Source organism: Neovison vison, chromosome 13 (assembly GCF_020171115.1).
Source record: "Neovison vison isolate M4711 chromosome 13, ASM_NN_V1, whole genome shotgun sequence".
Classification (NCBI taxonomy): domain Eukaryota; kingdom Metazoa; phylum Chordata; class Mammalia; order Carnivora; family Mustelidae; genus Neogale; species Neogale vison.
Window position 1 is genome coordinate 83,504,618 of NC_058103.1, and position 17,613 is coordinate 83,522,230.

The window sequence follows — 17,613 nt, forward strand, 5'->3', positions numbered from 1 at the left end:
TCCAGACTTGATTCTAACGCCATCTTGGCATTAGTGTCTCCAGAACTTTCCCCAGTTCTTTCAGATTTGAGTTGAGTGCTTGGGTTTTGTTTTGTTTTGTTTTTTGTTTTTGTTCCTCCCCTGCTACCCTGGACATAACTCCTCTCATGACACATCTGTGATGTTATGATTGTAGGTTTATGTGGCTCTCTCCCACTAGACTTTGAAGTCTTTGAATGAAGAGTCTGACTGAGTCTTTTATCTCTGCATCCTTCCCTTCCAGCCCTGTGCCTGCTGTGAATAAGTGATTGGACTCAGCTTCCTATAAGCTATGCAAATTAGCACTTGCTCATGGACCAGCATTGACAGAAAATCAGGTCGCAGGTCTAAAAGAAATCTCATAAACATAGGCTCTTTCCCCTTTCCATTAGATATTCATGGAATTTTGTTTTTGAGTATGTAATTTCTCAGGCAGTTGCACATAGTTGCCTATGTTAGTGAGTGATGGGCTGTGTTAGGAGTAACTAGGTAAAGAGGACAAGCATTAGGAAGAGTAAAAATTTAGCAAAATGCTGAAAGTATGTGTGGTCTTACATATCCAGAATAGTGAGTTTTCAAGACTGCTTTGTCAGGTTACAAAAGAAAGAAATGAAAGTATTATTTCAGTGCTATTGAAAGGAAAAACCAGTGAAAAGACTTTGGAATAAATCAAGGTACAAGACACAGCTTTAAGGGCACAGCAATTTTTTTTCCCCTTCTGTTAAAAATTTTTTTCCCTGAGAATAGGGAAAATAGATGGAAAAATTCTTGAAAGACAGAGCTGCCACTAAGTCTATTTTGGAGCCCCTAACTTCACACAGTAGTGGTTTAAGGTTTCACCTGTGGTTACACTTCACCTTCATGTGAGATGCTGAGTTTGTCAAAAGAGGTGGGACAGAGGCTATACAATTCCTAGAATAAAAGTTAGGTATGTGGATCTATCTTCCATAAACTCTTATTTCATTTCCTTTTGCCTTAAATTGAGTGAACTAAAATCCTAAGCACACCATTTAAAATCCTGTTCAGCCAGCTGCTCAACTAGAAAGGTCAATCTTCATCACTCCATTTACACTGAACAAACATATTTGTGGCAGCAAGAGAAGAGATCTGAATTGAGGGAAAAAAATGTAGTCCAGTAAAGTGATTCAGTTGTCTAATCAGGCATATGACTTGAACATAATCTGAAGGGTCCTTGAAGTTTCTTTTTTTAAAGGCTTGAAATCAGAAATTTGCAACTGACACAACATGAGTCATGCAGATCTGATTGAAGTTCCTGCATATTCTTTTTCTTTCAACTCCTGGATTATACTTTTTCATTTTCTTTCCTGTTCAGAGTCTAGTAAAGAAAGGAAGTGAGAGTAATTTAAAGTGAAATTAGTACATTTGCATATTGTGGAGCTAGGAGCCTTTTGGATTTACAATTTATGATATAAATGACTTAGCAGTAGTTGTTTTTCATAAAACACATTTAGAAATTTCAGTTTCAACACCTTGAAAAAATAGTAGCATGGAGTATGATATACCTGGGTAGGACTTTTAAAGTCATCCTGTTAGTTAGATTTTCTTCTTTTTTAATCTTTAAATACTGATTCAACAACCAAATTGTTGTTTGAAGATGCCTGCCTCTCAGATTTTAGCCTTTGAATCCTCTACTGGTAATTTAGGGTCACACTGTGCACTGATGTAACCGAATGTTTTTTGCTCCCCAAATATGTCATTTAAAATCTAAGTAGCAACTTGAAAGAAGGATGTTCAACATTTTTTCCCCCCAGCATGCTTAGCGAAAGTGTTTACTTTAAGGATGTTCTGTTTTGTTTTTTTTTTTTCTGATCAAAACTGATCTCGTAATTTTGTTGATTTGTTTCAAAGTATGTATAACTTAGAATAAAATGCTTTTCAAGAAAGCAAGCATGGAAGCATGGCTGCTTGCAGGGTACTATGGTGCTACTAATAATTTAGACTTATATTAGCCTTTCATATAATAAAAATCATCCAGTTATTTAAAGAGGAGTAATTCTGAAGCTCTAATGCTTAATATGAGGGAAACTTGTGGATTACAAATATAAAACATGTCCTATATTTATGCTTATGGATTCTTGAATGTTTGGCTGGTGGGGACAATTTTTGAGGTGTACTTTGGAAGCTTTAAGTGAATGAGAGTGGATTTGAATTACACTTTTTAAGAGGTCTGGGTTGTGGGCTTCTGAAAAAGAAAGGAGGTGTGGTCTAGAGACAGGAATGAAACTGAGGGGATTTTGATTTCCACTCTCTGTGAAAAGAGTTAATGCATGCAAAAGTTGTGTGTGTCGAACATGATGTAGAAGATGTAATCATAATGACATTTTTTTGAGAAGGTTGATTTCTGATTTTTAATAGCAGAAAAAAAGATACAGAATGAAAAGTTGATCTCTCCCATCCCCGACCTCTAGTCTCCAGGTTGTCTTCTTAGAGGCAACCATTGCTTCTACATGTCTTGTGTATCTAGAATTGTCATTTTAAAAGATGTATTCCCATTGTGCATGATGGTGCCAAACAGGTAGTGGATATAAGTCAAGTTGTATATCTAATCCCATTTTCATACTTCCAAATGGCAGGGAAGAGGTGGGATTTAGCTCCTGAAGCAGCAGCCTACCTGGGTCATGTGAAAGTTGAGGTATTTGCAGTTATACAAATACTTTTATATTTATATTTATTTTATTTTTTAAATTTTAATATGTTTATATATTTTAATTTTAATTTAGTTTTATTTATGTTTATTTATATTTATAAATCCTTCCCTTATTTTGCAAATGGTTGTGAAGCTGACTGGCTTATAGCCATTGAGACTACACATTAGTCTTTTCCAGTATGCTGAAAGCTGTTATCTTTGCTTCAGTCATTCTCCCTTTATGACTCTGTGCTGTGTCATAGCTACCAAATTTTTCTCCCCTCCTTTTCTCTGGAGAACTTCTTGCATATTTCATTGTACTCCTTATTGCATCAAGTGAATGCTTACTAAAAAAATAAAGAGGAAATTAAATCAATGAATAAACATTTTACTTTGTGAAACCATAGAAGTTAGTGATCATAGATTCAGGCTTAGGGATATTTTGAAATTGAGAAGATAATTCTAGGTCACAGTTTCCCAAATGCATTGACCATGGAACATTTTAAAGTGTAAAAAATGAAATACATGAGATATATAATTAGTTCATGGATTAAAATGCAGTAAAACAGCTTTATAGAGAAGTTAGTTAATGCAAGAAATGATCAAAATTTGAATATTTTACTTTTTTAAAAAAATAGTCTCAATCCATGGGTAAAAAATTTAAGAACAGAAAGAATTTAAAAAATTACAAAATAAGAATGTTTTAAATACAGATTTTTTTTTTGGTTTTCAAATGCACAGAGAAACAACATTAAAAATGAAAACAGTATTTTTGTATTTTGCACATATCCACTGTTTACTATTAGGAACCTTGTTGCGTCCTCATAGCAGATGTAGCATCAAATCTGTTCATTTATTTTGTTGCAGCATAAGCCCATTTCAGAAAGGCTTTTTGAAACAAAAGGAAGAACATGAACTGCAGGCTTGCAAAAATCTGCTCTTGAAGTAGACAGCTCTGTAACTTATAAATTGTTCCATGGTCAACAGCTCAACCTCTGATTTTTTAAAAACCAAGTGTTATGATTATTATTTTCACATTGAAGGATGTCTGGTTTTTTGCTTTTTTGGGTTGTGCATAGCTTGTAAATTAGCCATAGTTCACCACATATTTTCACCACAACTAAGAGAGGTACCAGTATGCCGTATAATTAAAAAAATCACAAATATGGTGAAATACAATGACAGTATTCATAACATAGACCAGCAGGTATTGAATTGACAATACACATTCTGTGTAACTGTGAGTAAATACTCCAGGTAAATGACAGATCAAATTTTCTTGACATTGTCAGGAACTGTGCTGTTGTACACCATATCTTTTTATTTTTTCATTCTTTAAAAATAAACTTTTAAACTAAAGTATTAAATATATATATCAAGAGACACACAAAATAAGTATACAGCTAGATGAGTTATCACAAAATTAACACATCATATAACTAGCATCTCGATCAAGAAATAAAATACTAGGGCGCCTGGGTGGCTCAGTTGGTTGAGCAACTGCCTTCAGCTCAGGTCATGATCCCGGACTTCCAGGATCGAGTCCCGCATCGGGCTCCCAGCTCCTTGGGGAGTCTGCTTCTCCCTCTGACCTTCTCCTCTCTCATCCTCTCTCTCACTCATTCTTCCTCAAATAAATAAATAAAATCTTAAAAAAATACAAGAAATAAAATACTATCAGCACCCCAGAAACTCCCTCATGACTCACCCCCACTTCTCCATCACTACCTTTTTTTTTTTTAACCCAAAGATAATTACTATCTTAATTTGTAATGACACAGATTACTCTTTGTCTTATTTGAATAAATGTATTCTTTTATTCTTTTGAGTCAATTTTTTCCCCTCAGCATAGTATTAGCCCAATTTATCCATGTTGTTGTATCAGTAGTTCATCTCTATTTCTGTGTAGTATTCCACTGTGTAAATGTACCATAATTCCAAATCCATTTTGTTTTTTATGGACTTTGGGATTTTCTCAGTTTAGGGCTATTACAAATGATGCTGCTATATATTTTTTTTAATGTTATGTTAGTCATCATATAGTACTTCATTAGATTTTAATGTAGTGTTCCATAAGTCACTGTTTATGTGTAACACCCAGTGCTTATTGCTATACTTGCCCTCCTTAATACCCATCACTGGGCTTACCCAGTGGATAGCTATGGATATTCTTACATATATTTTTTGGTGTGCATATATGATTGATACATTTGTATGTGTCTATATATAGGTATCTATAATATATCTAGTAGTGGAATTGCCAGGTCCTACAATATATTTCTACTCAACTTGAATAATAGCTACTACCAAATAGCTTTCTAAAGCTCCTGTACAACTTCAGTTCTTCTCAATGGTGTATATACACTATACCACATCCTCACCAACATGTGTTGTTATCCATCTTTTTAATTTTAGTCGCTCTGGTAGTGTGTGATGGTATCTTGTTTTGGTGTTACTTTATATTTCTCTGATGCCTAATAAAAATGAGCATCTTTTCCTATGTTTATTGATGGTTTTTTGGATTTTTTAAAAGTGAAGTATCTGTTCTAGTACCTATTTTTCTTCTTAAAGATAGCTTTATTGAAGCTTAATCCATATATCATATAATAGATACATTTAAAGTGTATACTTCTATTTATTTAAAGATTTATTTATTTGAGCGAGAGAGAATGAATGAGTAGGAGAAGGACAGAGGGAGAGGGAGAGAGAATCTCAAGCACTCTGTGCTGAATGCAGAGCCCCATATGGGGCTCAATACTATGGCTCTGAGATTATGACCTGAACCAAAATCAAGAGTTGAATACTCAACCAACTGAGCCACCCAGATGCCCCTAATTAAGTGGCTTTTAGTATATTCAGATTTGTACATTCATCACCACATCAATTTTAGAATGTTTTCTTTGTGCACAAAAGTAAACCCTGCACTCTATAGCTGTCACCACACTCTGCCCCCCCACCTCATTATCCGCACCCTACCCACTTCAAGCCCGTGGCAGCAAGTAATCCTCTTCTATTCCTATAGATCTGCCTATCTGCCTATTCTAGATATTTCATATAAATAGAATTGTACAATATGAGATCTTTCTTTTAATTAATGTAACATTTTCAAGATTCACCCATATTTCAGCAGGTACTTCATCTTTTTTTATTGCTGAATAATATTCCATTGTATGGACATACCACATTTTAAAAACACATTTATCAGTTGATGGGCATTTTGGTTGTTTCCATCTTTTGGCTGTTGTGAATAATGCTCCTATGAACATTGGTGTAGAGGTTTTTGTGTGTCAAGATATGGTTTTATTTCTCTTGGGGTTGTGAATTCTTTCTTTCTTTTTTTTTTTTTTAAAGATTGTATTTATTTATTTGACAGAGAGAGATCACAGTAGGCAGAGAGGCAGGCAGAGAGAGGGGAAGGGAAGCAGGCCCCCTGCTGAGCAGAGAGCCCGATGCGGGACTTGATCCCAGGACCCCGAGATCATGACCTGAGCCGAAGGCAGCGGCTTAACCCACTGAGCCACCCAGGCGCCCCTGTGAATTCTTTCTTAAAGATTTGCATGTAGCAAGAACTCTGTAAAGGTATTTAGTGTTTTTCTTAGACATATATTTAAAATTTTAAAAATAAATATTGCTAATGTGTTTTATGTTGAACACATATTTTTATGGCATACCAGTGTTCCAAAGAGCACATTTTAAGAAAGATTTTTAAATGTTCATGCTCTTCAGTGTGATGAAAGAAGGTGTGAGCCAGGAATCAGTGAGGAACAGATAAGTATTAAGTATTGGATTCTTATTTCACAGAAGATTTTTCAATTTGCATTTCGACGTTGAAGGAACTGTTGTCAATGCTGTGTGTTAATATCTTCTTGGAAAGGCACAGAGGGCAAATGAGTATTTTAGGAATCCAGAAGACCTAAGAAACAGCCTTTTAAAACAATTAGGGGAAAGCTGTGTGATTTTCAGAATCTTTCTGTAAAGGATTCAGGGCTCTTCATCTTTTAAGATTGTGATAACAATATAGAATTTTCTTGTATAAGCACCTTGTATTGTGCATCAGAGCATGAGTTAGCAGGCCAAATAGAAAAGACATTATCTAGTGGTTGCAATAAAGGCTTTATCCGTAAAGTGTTGCCTGTTTTGCAATGAAAATAGTTCACTGAAACTTAATTAGCAGTATATATCAAGTAATTTTCACTCAGAACATCTTATAAATGTGCTCTGATTATAAATCATAAATACTCTTTTGCACTGTTGAATAGGATTAAAACCCAAATTAATCCCAAAGAAACAGCTTTGGTTCTCCTAGTGACCAAATAGTTGTGTAGATAAAGAAGTACCAGGGAGGGACGCCTGGGTGGCTCAGTTGGTTGGACGACTGCCTTCGGCTCAGGGCGTGATCCTGGAGTCCCGGGATCGAGTCCCACATCAGGCTCCCAGCTCCATGGGGAGTCTGCTTCGCTCTCTGACCTTCTCCCCTCTCATGCTCTCTCTCACTGTCTCTCTCTCTCTCAAATAAATAAATAAAATCTTTAAAAAAAAAAAAAGAAGTACCAGGGAAAATGAAAAACTTGTGTACTGTTTTGGTGGGCCTATTCTTTTTTTTTTTTTTTAAAGATTTTGTTTATTTGACAGAGATCGCAAGTAGGCAGAGAGTCAGGCAGTGAGAGAGGAAGGGAAGCAGGCTCCCCACTGAGCAGAGAGCCCGATGCAGGGCTTGATCTCAGGACCCTGGGATCATGACCTGAGCAGAGGCTTTAACCCACTAAACCACCCAGGCGCCCCAGGTGGGCCTATTCTTAACATCTGTTTTTTAAGCCATGTTAAAAGACAGAATTCAACTTAAGTTACCATCAAAGTGAAAGTTCAGTTTGATTCTCACTTTGTAAAATCATAATGCATTAATTTTCTACATAGTAATACAGCATTACATTTTAAGTTGCTGTTTCCATATGGTAAACTCCTTTAGTATGATGTATTTTTTCTCCTAATAAAGATGATTAAAATGAAAGACAAGGGGCCGATTATATTTTATTAGCGGCCACATGTGCTTACTAAATTACATGTGTTAAATCTCGAATTTTCTCATTCAGTTTGGCAGAATTATCTTTGGTAACCATGTGTCCCTGCTGCTTATTAAATATAATTGGACTTCTAGTGTGCAATCAGAATTGTAACCAAAAGTAATATGCTAACAAATTCCAGACTCAATAGCAACTTCTAGGACTGGGTTTCTTAGACTTGGGTCCTGTTCAGATAAGTTTTACACCAAAATGGATTTACGCCAAATTTTCTGGCTTTAATGTATATTTCATCAAAGTTTCTGTTTACCTTTTTCTGCCAAACCTATTCTGAGAACCAAAACCCCTAAAATCTCTTAATAACACCAGCACTTATTCCCTGCTAGTTTGATATAAGAACACTGCATTCATGAACTTGTTCAAGCAAATACAGTTCTGAAAAGTGATACATTACCTGGAAGAGTTATTTTTTTTCTGGAAGAGTTATTTTAAAGAGATGCTGGGCTTCAGAAAGTTAAGTGTTAATGCCACACGAGGTTGATGGTGCCATAACTGATGATCGTTTCCCATTCCCACTTTGGCCTACGGTGAGTAGCAGGTGCATTCAGTTCTGTACAGCTTTGCTATCTGCCAGCTTTCTGATGGCCTGGAGCATTAGGTCCTCAGGACAAATGCTTTCAGGAGGTCCTTATAGGTAAGTCTGTCAAACAGAATCAGTAGTGAAGCAGCAGAAATGAGGAAGTGGACTCTTGCAGTTTCTATATCCTCCTGGGATTCCACTCCAGAAATTTTAATTTTAAATCTTAGTAAACTGAGAAGAGTAAGAGCTTTCCACCTCCAGAACAATTTACCAGGACAAATTCATAAATAAGTCTTGATGGTGTGATTCTGGCGAGATTTCAGCTAGAAGTCTTTCTCTCCTGCTTCCCATACCAATGCTGCACTAAAAGCCGCTTTCTTTGCGGGCTGCCACAGTAAGGGAAACAACATGGGCTTCCTCACTCTTCTGGTTTAGAAGGTTTGGAAGTCCTACAGACTTGACTCACTCTGTTGCAAGTTCTCCCTTCTAGAAGGATTTTGTTTAGAGAAAATGAATAGAGTGTCTTAAATATAAAATAGTATATTTATGAATTGTGCAAGCATTCAAATGTCTGTTGCTTATAAGGTAAGATTCGTTTGAAATAGATAAGCAATAAATGGTGGTTAGGTTTTCATGCCAGTTCCTAGAAACGGTTTAGCTCAGGATGTCTTTGCAAAGAGAAGTTGCTATAGTCTAGGATGCTTTAGAATACCCGAACCCACAAAGACACTTTGTAGCTTAAAGGCTTGCATTACATGAAGTCCAGTGAGTGAAGTGTGTGAACGCTCCTAAGAATACTCCTTGCTATGCTCATTGTGTCATTGCCAGGCTTTTCTCCATCCTGTGTCTTGGCCCTAACCAGTGTCCGTGTCTAGTGGGTTAGAGATAGGGAACAATCAGCCCAGAAGCTGTTAGAATCAAAGGCTAAGTGGGCCTTATTTATTTATAAGTTCCTTTTCTAGAGCTGTTTTAGTTGGGGGAAAAAAATGAAGAAATGTTGATAAAAATAATACAGGCATACCTCATTTTACTATGCTTTGCCTTATTGTGCGTTCGAGGTACTGGTTTTTTGATTTTTTTTGTTTGTTTGTTTTACAAATCAAAGTTTTGTGATGACCCCACCTTGAACAAGTCTGTCAGTGCCATTTTCCCAACAACATTAGCTCACTTTGTGTCTCTGCATCACATTTTGGTAATTCTTGCAATATTTCAAAGTTTTTCATGATTATATTTGTTATGGTGATCCACAACTCACTGAATGTTCAGATGAAGCTTAGCATTTTTTAACGATAAAGCATTTTTGGGGGCACATGGGTAGCTCGGTCATTAAGTGTCTGCCTTTGGCTTAGGTCATGACTCCCGTGTCCTGGGATCAAGCCCTGCACTGGGCTTCCTGCTCAGCGGGAAGCCTGCTTCTCCCTCTCCCACTCCCTCTGCTTGTGTTCCCGCTCTGTATCAAGTAAATAAATAAAATCTTTTAAAGAAAGCATTTTTAAATTAAGGTATGCACTTTTTTTTAAGACATTATTGCACACTGTTAGGCTAGTGTAAGCATAACTTTTAAATGCAGTGGGAAACCAAAGAATTCATTTGACTCACTTTATTGTGGTGGTCTGGAACGAAACCAGCAGTATTTCTGAGGTGTACCTGTACCTGCTTTATAGATAGGCTCACCTTAAAAAATTCTTGTTCTTAATCAAAAGAGGTTTTTTTTTTTGTTTGTTTTTTGTTTTTTGTTTTTTTTTTTTGAAAAAGAAAAGAGAAGTCCTGTAACGAAACATGAAGAACATTGGCTAGGGAATTAGGACATCCAGTTCTTAATTTTGACTTTGCTCTCCACATTGAGAGCTTGGGCAAACACGCTAGCCTCTGTTTGCTCATATATAAGAGGCAGAAATAGGGAGAGACCGTCTCTAAAGACTTTTCCAGTTTCAAAATACTACGTTTATAGGAGCCCAATGTATTCGGCATCTGCCTAGAATGGTAAGGCTTTTGTGAAATGTCATTGCAGTGTCTGATGATAGTCAATAAAATATTTAAACAGAATGAGAAATAATACCTTACCAGTAGAGTGAGACTCTGGCAAATCAAGGTTATGCCTGTGAAAGTGGAACCTCATGACCTGGGTTCTAGTTGCACTTCACTAAGAACTAATCATTGAGACACTGGGCTCTTGAACTCTTTGGGTCTGTGTTTTTCTCTGTAAAGATTAGGTGGTTGTATTAGGTGGCTTCTAGATTATCATTCAGTTCTCAGATTCTACTGATCTCTCTAATAGGTATTTAATGGTAATCATGACATCTAAATGATTCAGTTGTCTTTGCTCAGCTGGTGATGGAAAGAAACTGGCAACAGAAAAGCAGACAAAATCAATTATTGAATGCCTCCTGTATTAGACACTAATAAGCTCTGGAGAACTTTCATAGTCACACATAGCAGCTGGCTATGTTTTTTAGATTTTAGGAGTTCTGTATTTCCATTTCTCATTTATGATCAAGAGACAAAGCTTCAGGCAAAGATAATATCGTCTCCCATCCAGTAGTGCAGTCTGATCCCTCTCGTGTAGTATGTTGGGAAATGTTTCTTTTTCTTCAGAACTGGTTTTCGCAGTTACTAATTTTCTAACAATATCTCTAATAATAATGTATTCTCTAATCTTATGTATTCTCTGATAATATCTTGTTTATTAATGGAACACTTGGAAAGGTGCCTTACGTAGCAACATATTTATTCTAGCTCATGGTCCTTTGTGGTTAGTGAAAATTCTTGGTCATGTGGCCATCTCTGTACATACAGTATCTGAACGGATTGTCAGTTGTCTGATTTCAGCTGTCTAACTGATGTTTTAGTCCCAGAGTGAACATTCTGTATTTGTGGGATACTAAGAAAGCTAGATGGAAGTAAATTTCTGAGGTGCTCATGTGGGAATTGAACAGAAGGATCAAATGAGGAAGAGTTTCAAAGCTAGATGTGTGAGGATGACAGAGTATTTTCTAAATCTCCAGTTTCAGTGTTTGGGTTGCACTGTGTGTGTTACATGATTTTCGGGTGGGGTACTCCCGTTATCTTAGAGCTGAGTTTTTTAACTCTGGATTTGGAACAGATTGTTTACCCTCCTCATAGGAGGAAGTAGAGAATTTGCCCACTTGTATCCCTGTACTCTTCTTAATCTAAACAAAGTAATTCTTAACACAAGTTATCTTTTTACACTTATCATCCTCCTCGAACTTTTCCCCTATGCCAAGGAGGGAGGCCCATTTCTTGCAGTTACCAGCTCTGTTCTGTGAATGATAGATTTTTTTAATTTTAGGATAGAACTGTTTATTATATGATGGTAAAAGTTGCAAGGTGAGAATAATCTATAATTATAAAATTGTATGAACCAATCAACATACCAGACAAGTCTATAAACTCCTAAGAATACAGAAGAGACTGTATAAAATTTTTAATACATAGTCGGTTATAGTGATATAATGTCTCTTTCAGAATTTGACATATCAAATTGATAAAGAGGTCAGTTAATAAGATAATAATTTTGTTTTAATATATATACATAGATACTTATACTCTGGAATGATAGATTTTAAAGAAATTTTCTGTCCTACACATTATGGGGATAAATATTTTTTTGATAATTCTGTGTGCCCCATAGAGATTATAATAATTATGTTATGAATGTATGGAATTCTCATAATTTCCTCTTATTTGTAATTTATGTTAGTTTCTAATATATTTAAAATTATTAATAAATGATTGTGATCATCTAAGAGAAGAAGCCCAAGTTATTTGATGCTACCACTGTGGGTTCACTAAAACCAAGTTGTGTCCAACACAATTCACTTCCTGGCAGGTTTAGTAGATTGACTGATCATGGAAATGCACTAAGCAAAGCTTAGCCAAGACTCAATAGGACATTTGACCACATGTTATAGTATTTTTGAAGAGTGGGGGGAGAAATATGGACCAATTGCTAATATAGTTAAGTGGATTGGTATTAATGAATCAATGCAGGAAATTTTCTTTTATCCCTCTAGGGTATGCTGTTTAGAACTGCTTGGTCAACATTTTTCCCTTCAATTCTTGGATAAAGTCTTCTGTAGAAGGTGTGCTTATTGGTTTTGTGAATGACCTAGTGTGGAAAGGGATAATGAATACATTTGATGACATAGGAAGATATTGAAAAGGTCACCACAGACAAAGACAACTGGCCAAGTTTAGTGGTAGCATTAAATAGATTTAGAATAAGACTTTGTACATGAAGGAAATTAAAAAACAAAAAACAAAATGCGCCCCAAATGTGAGAGACTTGGCTGAAGTATGACAGGTATAAAAAAAACAATGTTGGAAAAAAAAAACAACAATGTTGGGATTTAATAGATGGTGAGTGCAGTGTTCATCAGTCCTATTTTGTAGAGAAGAAATAAAGTGTGTGTTTTTTTTTTTAAGATTTTCTTTTTGAAATTTATTTAACAGACAGAGATCACAAGTAGGCAGAGAGGCAGACAGAGAGAAAGGAAGAGAAGCAGGCTTCCTGCTGAGCAGAGAGCCCAATGCTGGGCTTGATCTCAGGACCCTGGGATCATGACCTGAGCAGAAGGCAGAGGCTTTAACCCACTGAGCCACCCAGATGCCCCATAAAGTGTGGTCTTAGGTAGACTGTGTTACCAGAAGTCCAGTAACAACACCAAGAAAGTGATGCTCCCACTCTACTTTGCAGCTCTCAAATTATGAAGAGAATTCACTTCTAAGTACAGGGTGCCCTTGAGGAACAACTAGGATTGTTTAGACTCTAGAAACCGTGTCCAGGAAGAAGGTCAAAGGAACTATAATGTTATAGTTCTTTTGGAAAGTTCTAGTTTTGCTTTTCACATTTAAGGTGTTTTGCTTTTCTCCCCCCATCAGTTTTATTTGGCTCTGTGATGGCGATCCGATTTGCCATGTGCATAGCCAATTATCCCAGCACCTTTTATTAAGTAGTCTGTTTCCTGCATTGATTTGGAATGCCTTCATTGTCTAATACCAATTTTCTGCAGATGCACTTGACTGTCTCTGAGTTCTGTATTCTGTTCCATTGGTTTATCTGTCTGTTCCCAGGCTAATATCATACTATTTTAATTATTTTACCATTTCCTTCAAAATTATGATGGCTTTTCTTGGCTCTTTCTTTGTGAATTTTAGAATGAGCTTGTTAAGTTCCACAAAAATTCCCAATAGGCTATTTGCTAGAATTGTGTTGATTTTTTTAATAGAGTAATTTGAGGAGAATTGGTACAATTATTCCATCTAGTATTCCTGTTTATGAATATATTTCTCTTTATTTAGTTCTTCTTTGAGTTTTTAATATAATTTATAATTTTCTCTGGCAGAATCTTAAAAATAATTTGTTGGATTTATTTCCAGTTACCCTATAGTGTTTATTGCTATTGCAAACTGTTTCTTTTTTTAAATTATATTTTCCAGTTGATTACTACTAGTATATAAGAATACTGTCAATATTTGTAAGTTGATTTTATCGTCAACAACTTTTTTGAATTCTCTGTATTCGCTGTATTGTTTGTAGATTTTCTTAGATCATTTATGAGAGTAATGATTACATGAAAATCATGTAATGTTTTGATATTTCCTTCTTATTTTATATAATTGTTTCTTATGCCATTGTACTCTTCGGGACCACCAAAACAGTGTTGACTAGAAGTGGTGATAGTGGACATCATTCTTTTATTCTTTTTTATTTTTATTTTTATTTTATTTATTTATTTATTTATTTTTTAAAGATTTTATTTATTTATCTGACAGAGATCACAAGTAGGCAGAGAGGCAGGCAGAGAGAGAGAGAGGAGGAAGCAGGCTCCCTGCTGAGCAGAGAGCCCAATGCGGAACTCGATCCCAGGACCCTGAGATCATGACCCGAGCCGAAGGCAGCGGCTTAACCCACTGAGCCACCCAGGCGCCCCCATTCTTTTATTCTTGATGATCCCATTTTACCCTTTTAGTTACATTTTTACAAAGTTTGGTATATGGTACTTTCATTATTCTTCAGTTCTAGTATTTCATATTTTCTGTTTTGATTTTATCCCATGCGTTATTTTTTAGTATAATTAAAATTTTCTAAAGATAGGATTGTTTTATATTTACAGTTTATTACTGATTTCTAATTGTTGACATTGTTCTTACAAAATATGTTTGGAATGAGATTTGTTCTCAGGAATTAGTTGATGCTACCTCTGAGACCTAATATGTAGTAAATTTTTATAAATGTCTTATGTGTGCTTAAAACCAATGTGTATTCTTTTCTATTTGGTACAGGGTTTTTTGTGTGTGTGTATGTGTGTGTGTTTTTAAAAAAATATTTTATTTATTTATTTGACAGACAAAGATCACAGGTAGGCAGAGAGGCAGGCAGAGAGAGAAGAAGGGAAGCAGACTCCTTGTTGAGCAGAGAGCCCAATGGTGGGCTCGATCCCAGGACCCTGGGATCATGACCTGAGCCGAAGGCAGAGGCTTCTGACCCACAGAGCTACCCAGGTGCCCCGGTACAGGGGTTTGTATCAGTGTGTGTGCGCATGCGAACGTGCATGTGTGCTTTTGTGTGTGTGTGTGTGTGTGTGTGTGTGTGTCTAAGATCAAATTTACCATTGTGTTCAGATTTGCTATGTCCTTAGGGAATTATTGTCTGCTTCATCAGTTTCTGGTATCAGAGTATTAGAATCTCTTGTAGTTTTGCAACCTCACAGTTACAGTTTTGTTTGTTTATCCTTGTTAATTGTATCTGTTTTTGCTTCCTGTACATTTGAAAGTCTATATTTATTGTATAAGTTCATTACATCTTCCGTGATTTTACCATCATGTAATGTCTTTTGCTCCTATTTTGTTTTATGTCTTAAGTTCTATTTAGTTGTTCATATTGCTTTACCAGCTCTCCTTAAATTTTTACCAAATATGTTTGCTCACTATCTATTGTCAAATTTTCTGGATCATTTTTCTTTAAATGTGTCTCTGGTTGGGTTTGTTAACGTAGTTTTGATAGACTGTCTTTTAGTAGGGGTGTGTATGTGTGTCTAGAGACATTTGAACTCATTTTTTACATTTTCTTGTATATTTTCTCTTTCTTCTTATTACTTTTGTATTACTCTTGTCATTTAGATTGATAAAATTGTCAATATCCTCTTTTGTGTTCCTCTACTGATTTTTAGAGGCATAGATGGCATTTCTGTTCTTGTAATGGTTATTCCTAGGTTTTTAACATTCACACATATTATCACTTTTTATTATAATAACAGTTATAGATACAAAACCAGATACAAAATTTTCTGTCAAAGTTTAAAAGTGTTTGTGAATATCTTCCTCCTTTCTAGTTCACTTCTAAAAACTCCTCATTGAGACATAATTCGCATATTTTACAATTTACCCATTTAAAGTGTACAACCCAGTGTTTTCTAGTTTATTCACAGGATTGTGCAACATTGCCACAATCTAATTTTAGAACACTTTTTTTCCCCTTAAAGGCAATCCTATATCCAGGATTTCGTATTTGGCCTACTCCACATCCCCTCCCCTCTTCTCCAGTCCTAGGCAACCGCCAGTTTACTTTCTGTCTTTTTAGATTCACATATTCTGAACACTTCATATACATGGAATTAAACAATACGTGGTTTTGCTAGTGGCTTCTTTCATGTAGTATAATGTTTTCATCTATGTTACTACTTTTAACTATGAAAAACTAGTAATTTTTTGTAATCTCTAATTAGGTCCATCTGATAATATACTTTATCTGTTTGTGGGACCACCAAGACATCTTGCTTCCTTCTTTGGACTTTTCTTTCTTTTTTGTTTTTTAAAAAGATTTTATTTATTTATTTGACAGACAGAGATCACAAGTAGGCAGAGAAGCAGGCAGAGAGACAGGAGGAAGCAGGCTCCATGCTGAGCAGAGAGCCCGATGCGGGGCTCGATCCCAGGACCTTGGGATTATGACCTGGCTTTTCTTTATGAAGTACCTCCTTTTTTAAAAAAAATAAAAATAAAAATAAAAATTTTAAGAATTATTTATTTATTTATTTATTTGAGAGAGAAGAGAGAATGAGAGACAGGGGAGGGTCAAAGGGAGAAACAGGCTCCCCACTCAGCAGGGGGCCCCATGCAGGACTTGATCCTAGGACCCCAGGATCATGACCTGAGCCAAAGGCAGTCATTTAACCAACCGAGCCACCCAGACACCCCCTGAAGTACTTCCTAAGATATATCAATTCTTTAGTGAGAAACTTTTAGTGGAAAACTCGGAATCATTATAGGTCTCAAAATTTCTTTATTTTGCTCTAATTCTTTTGGATAGCTTAGTGGGCATTGAATTCTAGCTTGACAGTTCTCTTGTTTTTAACATTTTGGTTTTATAACTCCATTATCTTCAAGGCATCTATTATTGTGGCTTAAGTGTCTGCTGTCAGTCTTTTTTTTTTTTAAGTAGGTAATACTTTATGGCACTTTAATGTTCTGCATTTTCACAATGACATGTGCAGGTGTATTTATTTGTATTTATCTTGATTGGTACTGAGATTGCCCTTTTTTGGGAGGGGGGAGGGTCAGAGGGAGGGAGAGAGAGAAAATCTTAAGCAGGCCCCATGCTCAGCAGAGCCCCACCCAGGGCTTGATCACACGACCCTGAGATCATGACTTGGCCAAAATCAAGAGTCAAAGGCTTAACCCACTGTGCCACCCAGGTGCCCCTGAGATTGCACTTTGAATGGCTGTGCTTTTATGGCTGTTTTTCATTTCTTTATTCCTGTAAGGATCCTAAACATACTTAGTTTGAGGCCATTTCCAGATGGATCTATTATTTCCATTTTGTCTTGAGTGGGTTAATCTCTCAGCAGTTGATTTTGTTGGAAATTGTATTAATATTCTTTACGTATTTTGGAATTGTGGTTTGAGAACTTAACTCCAATGGGAGTTATTACCCATCTCACCTTACCCCACTTTGCCTTGCAATTTTGCCTCCATTTGGCTCCAAAGGGAATTCGGGATTCCTGACCTTCATGATAATGGTGATAAGGTACATCCAGCCATTGAGCTAGCAAGTGGATGGCTTGAGTCCTGGCCTCTCCTGCCTCTTGTGTTGTACAGCTCCATAAACTGCTTTCTTTCCAGTCTCATTTTTGGAGTTCTGTCCTCTCCCTGGTTTTAAAGCAATGAGCTGGCCCCAATTGCTTGCTGTAAGTGAGGCACTTTTAATTCTCATTAACCTACAGAAGCTGAATTGCTGGCCTTCTTTGTTTGGTCCTGGACTTGGAGCCCATTAAGCCACACTCACTGTTTTGTGTTTCTCTTTTCTCTATAGTCTTTGGGAATATTTA

The 17,613-nt window shown here is 36.2% G+C and overlaps 1 protein-coding gene across 4 annotated transcripts in view; it reads left to right on the forward strand.

Moving 5' to 3' along the window:
• Positions 1–17,613, forward strand: part of FRMD5 (FERM domain containing 5) — a 310,939-nt gene that overhangs the window by 44,539 nt on the left and 248,787 nt on the right. The window contains exon 1 of one of the 4 annotated variants that reach the window (XM_044231257.1): positions 10,211–10,246. The exons of the other annotated variants lie outside the window; for them this stretch is intronic. Within the exon in view, the coding sequence (XP_044087192.1) occupies positions 10,244–10,246 (3 nt within the window). The 5' untranslated portion in view covers positions 10,211–10,243. Of the gene's footprint in view, positions 1–10,210; positions 10,247–17,613 lie in introns of those variants that run through there. 4 annotated transcript variants of the gene reach the window in all.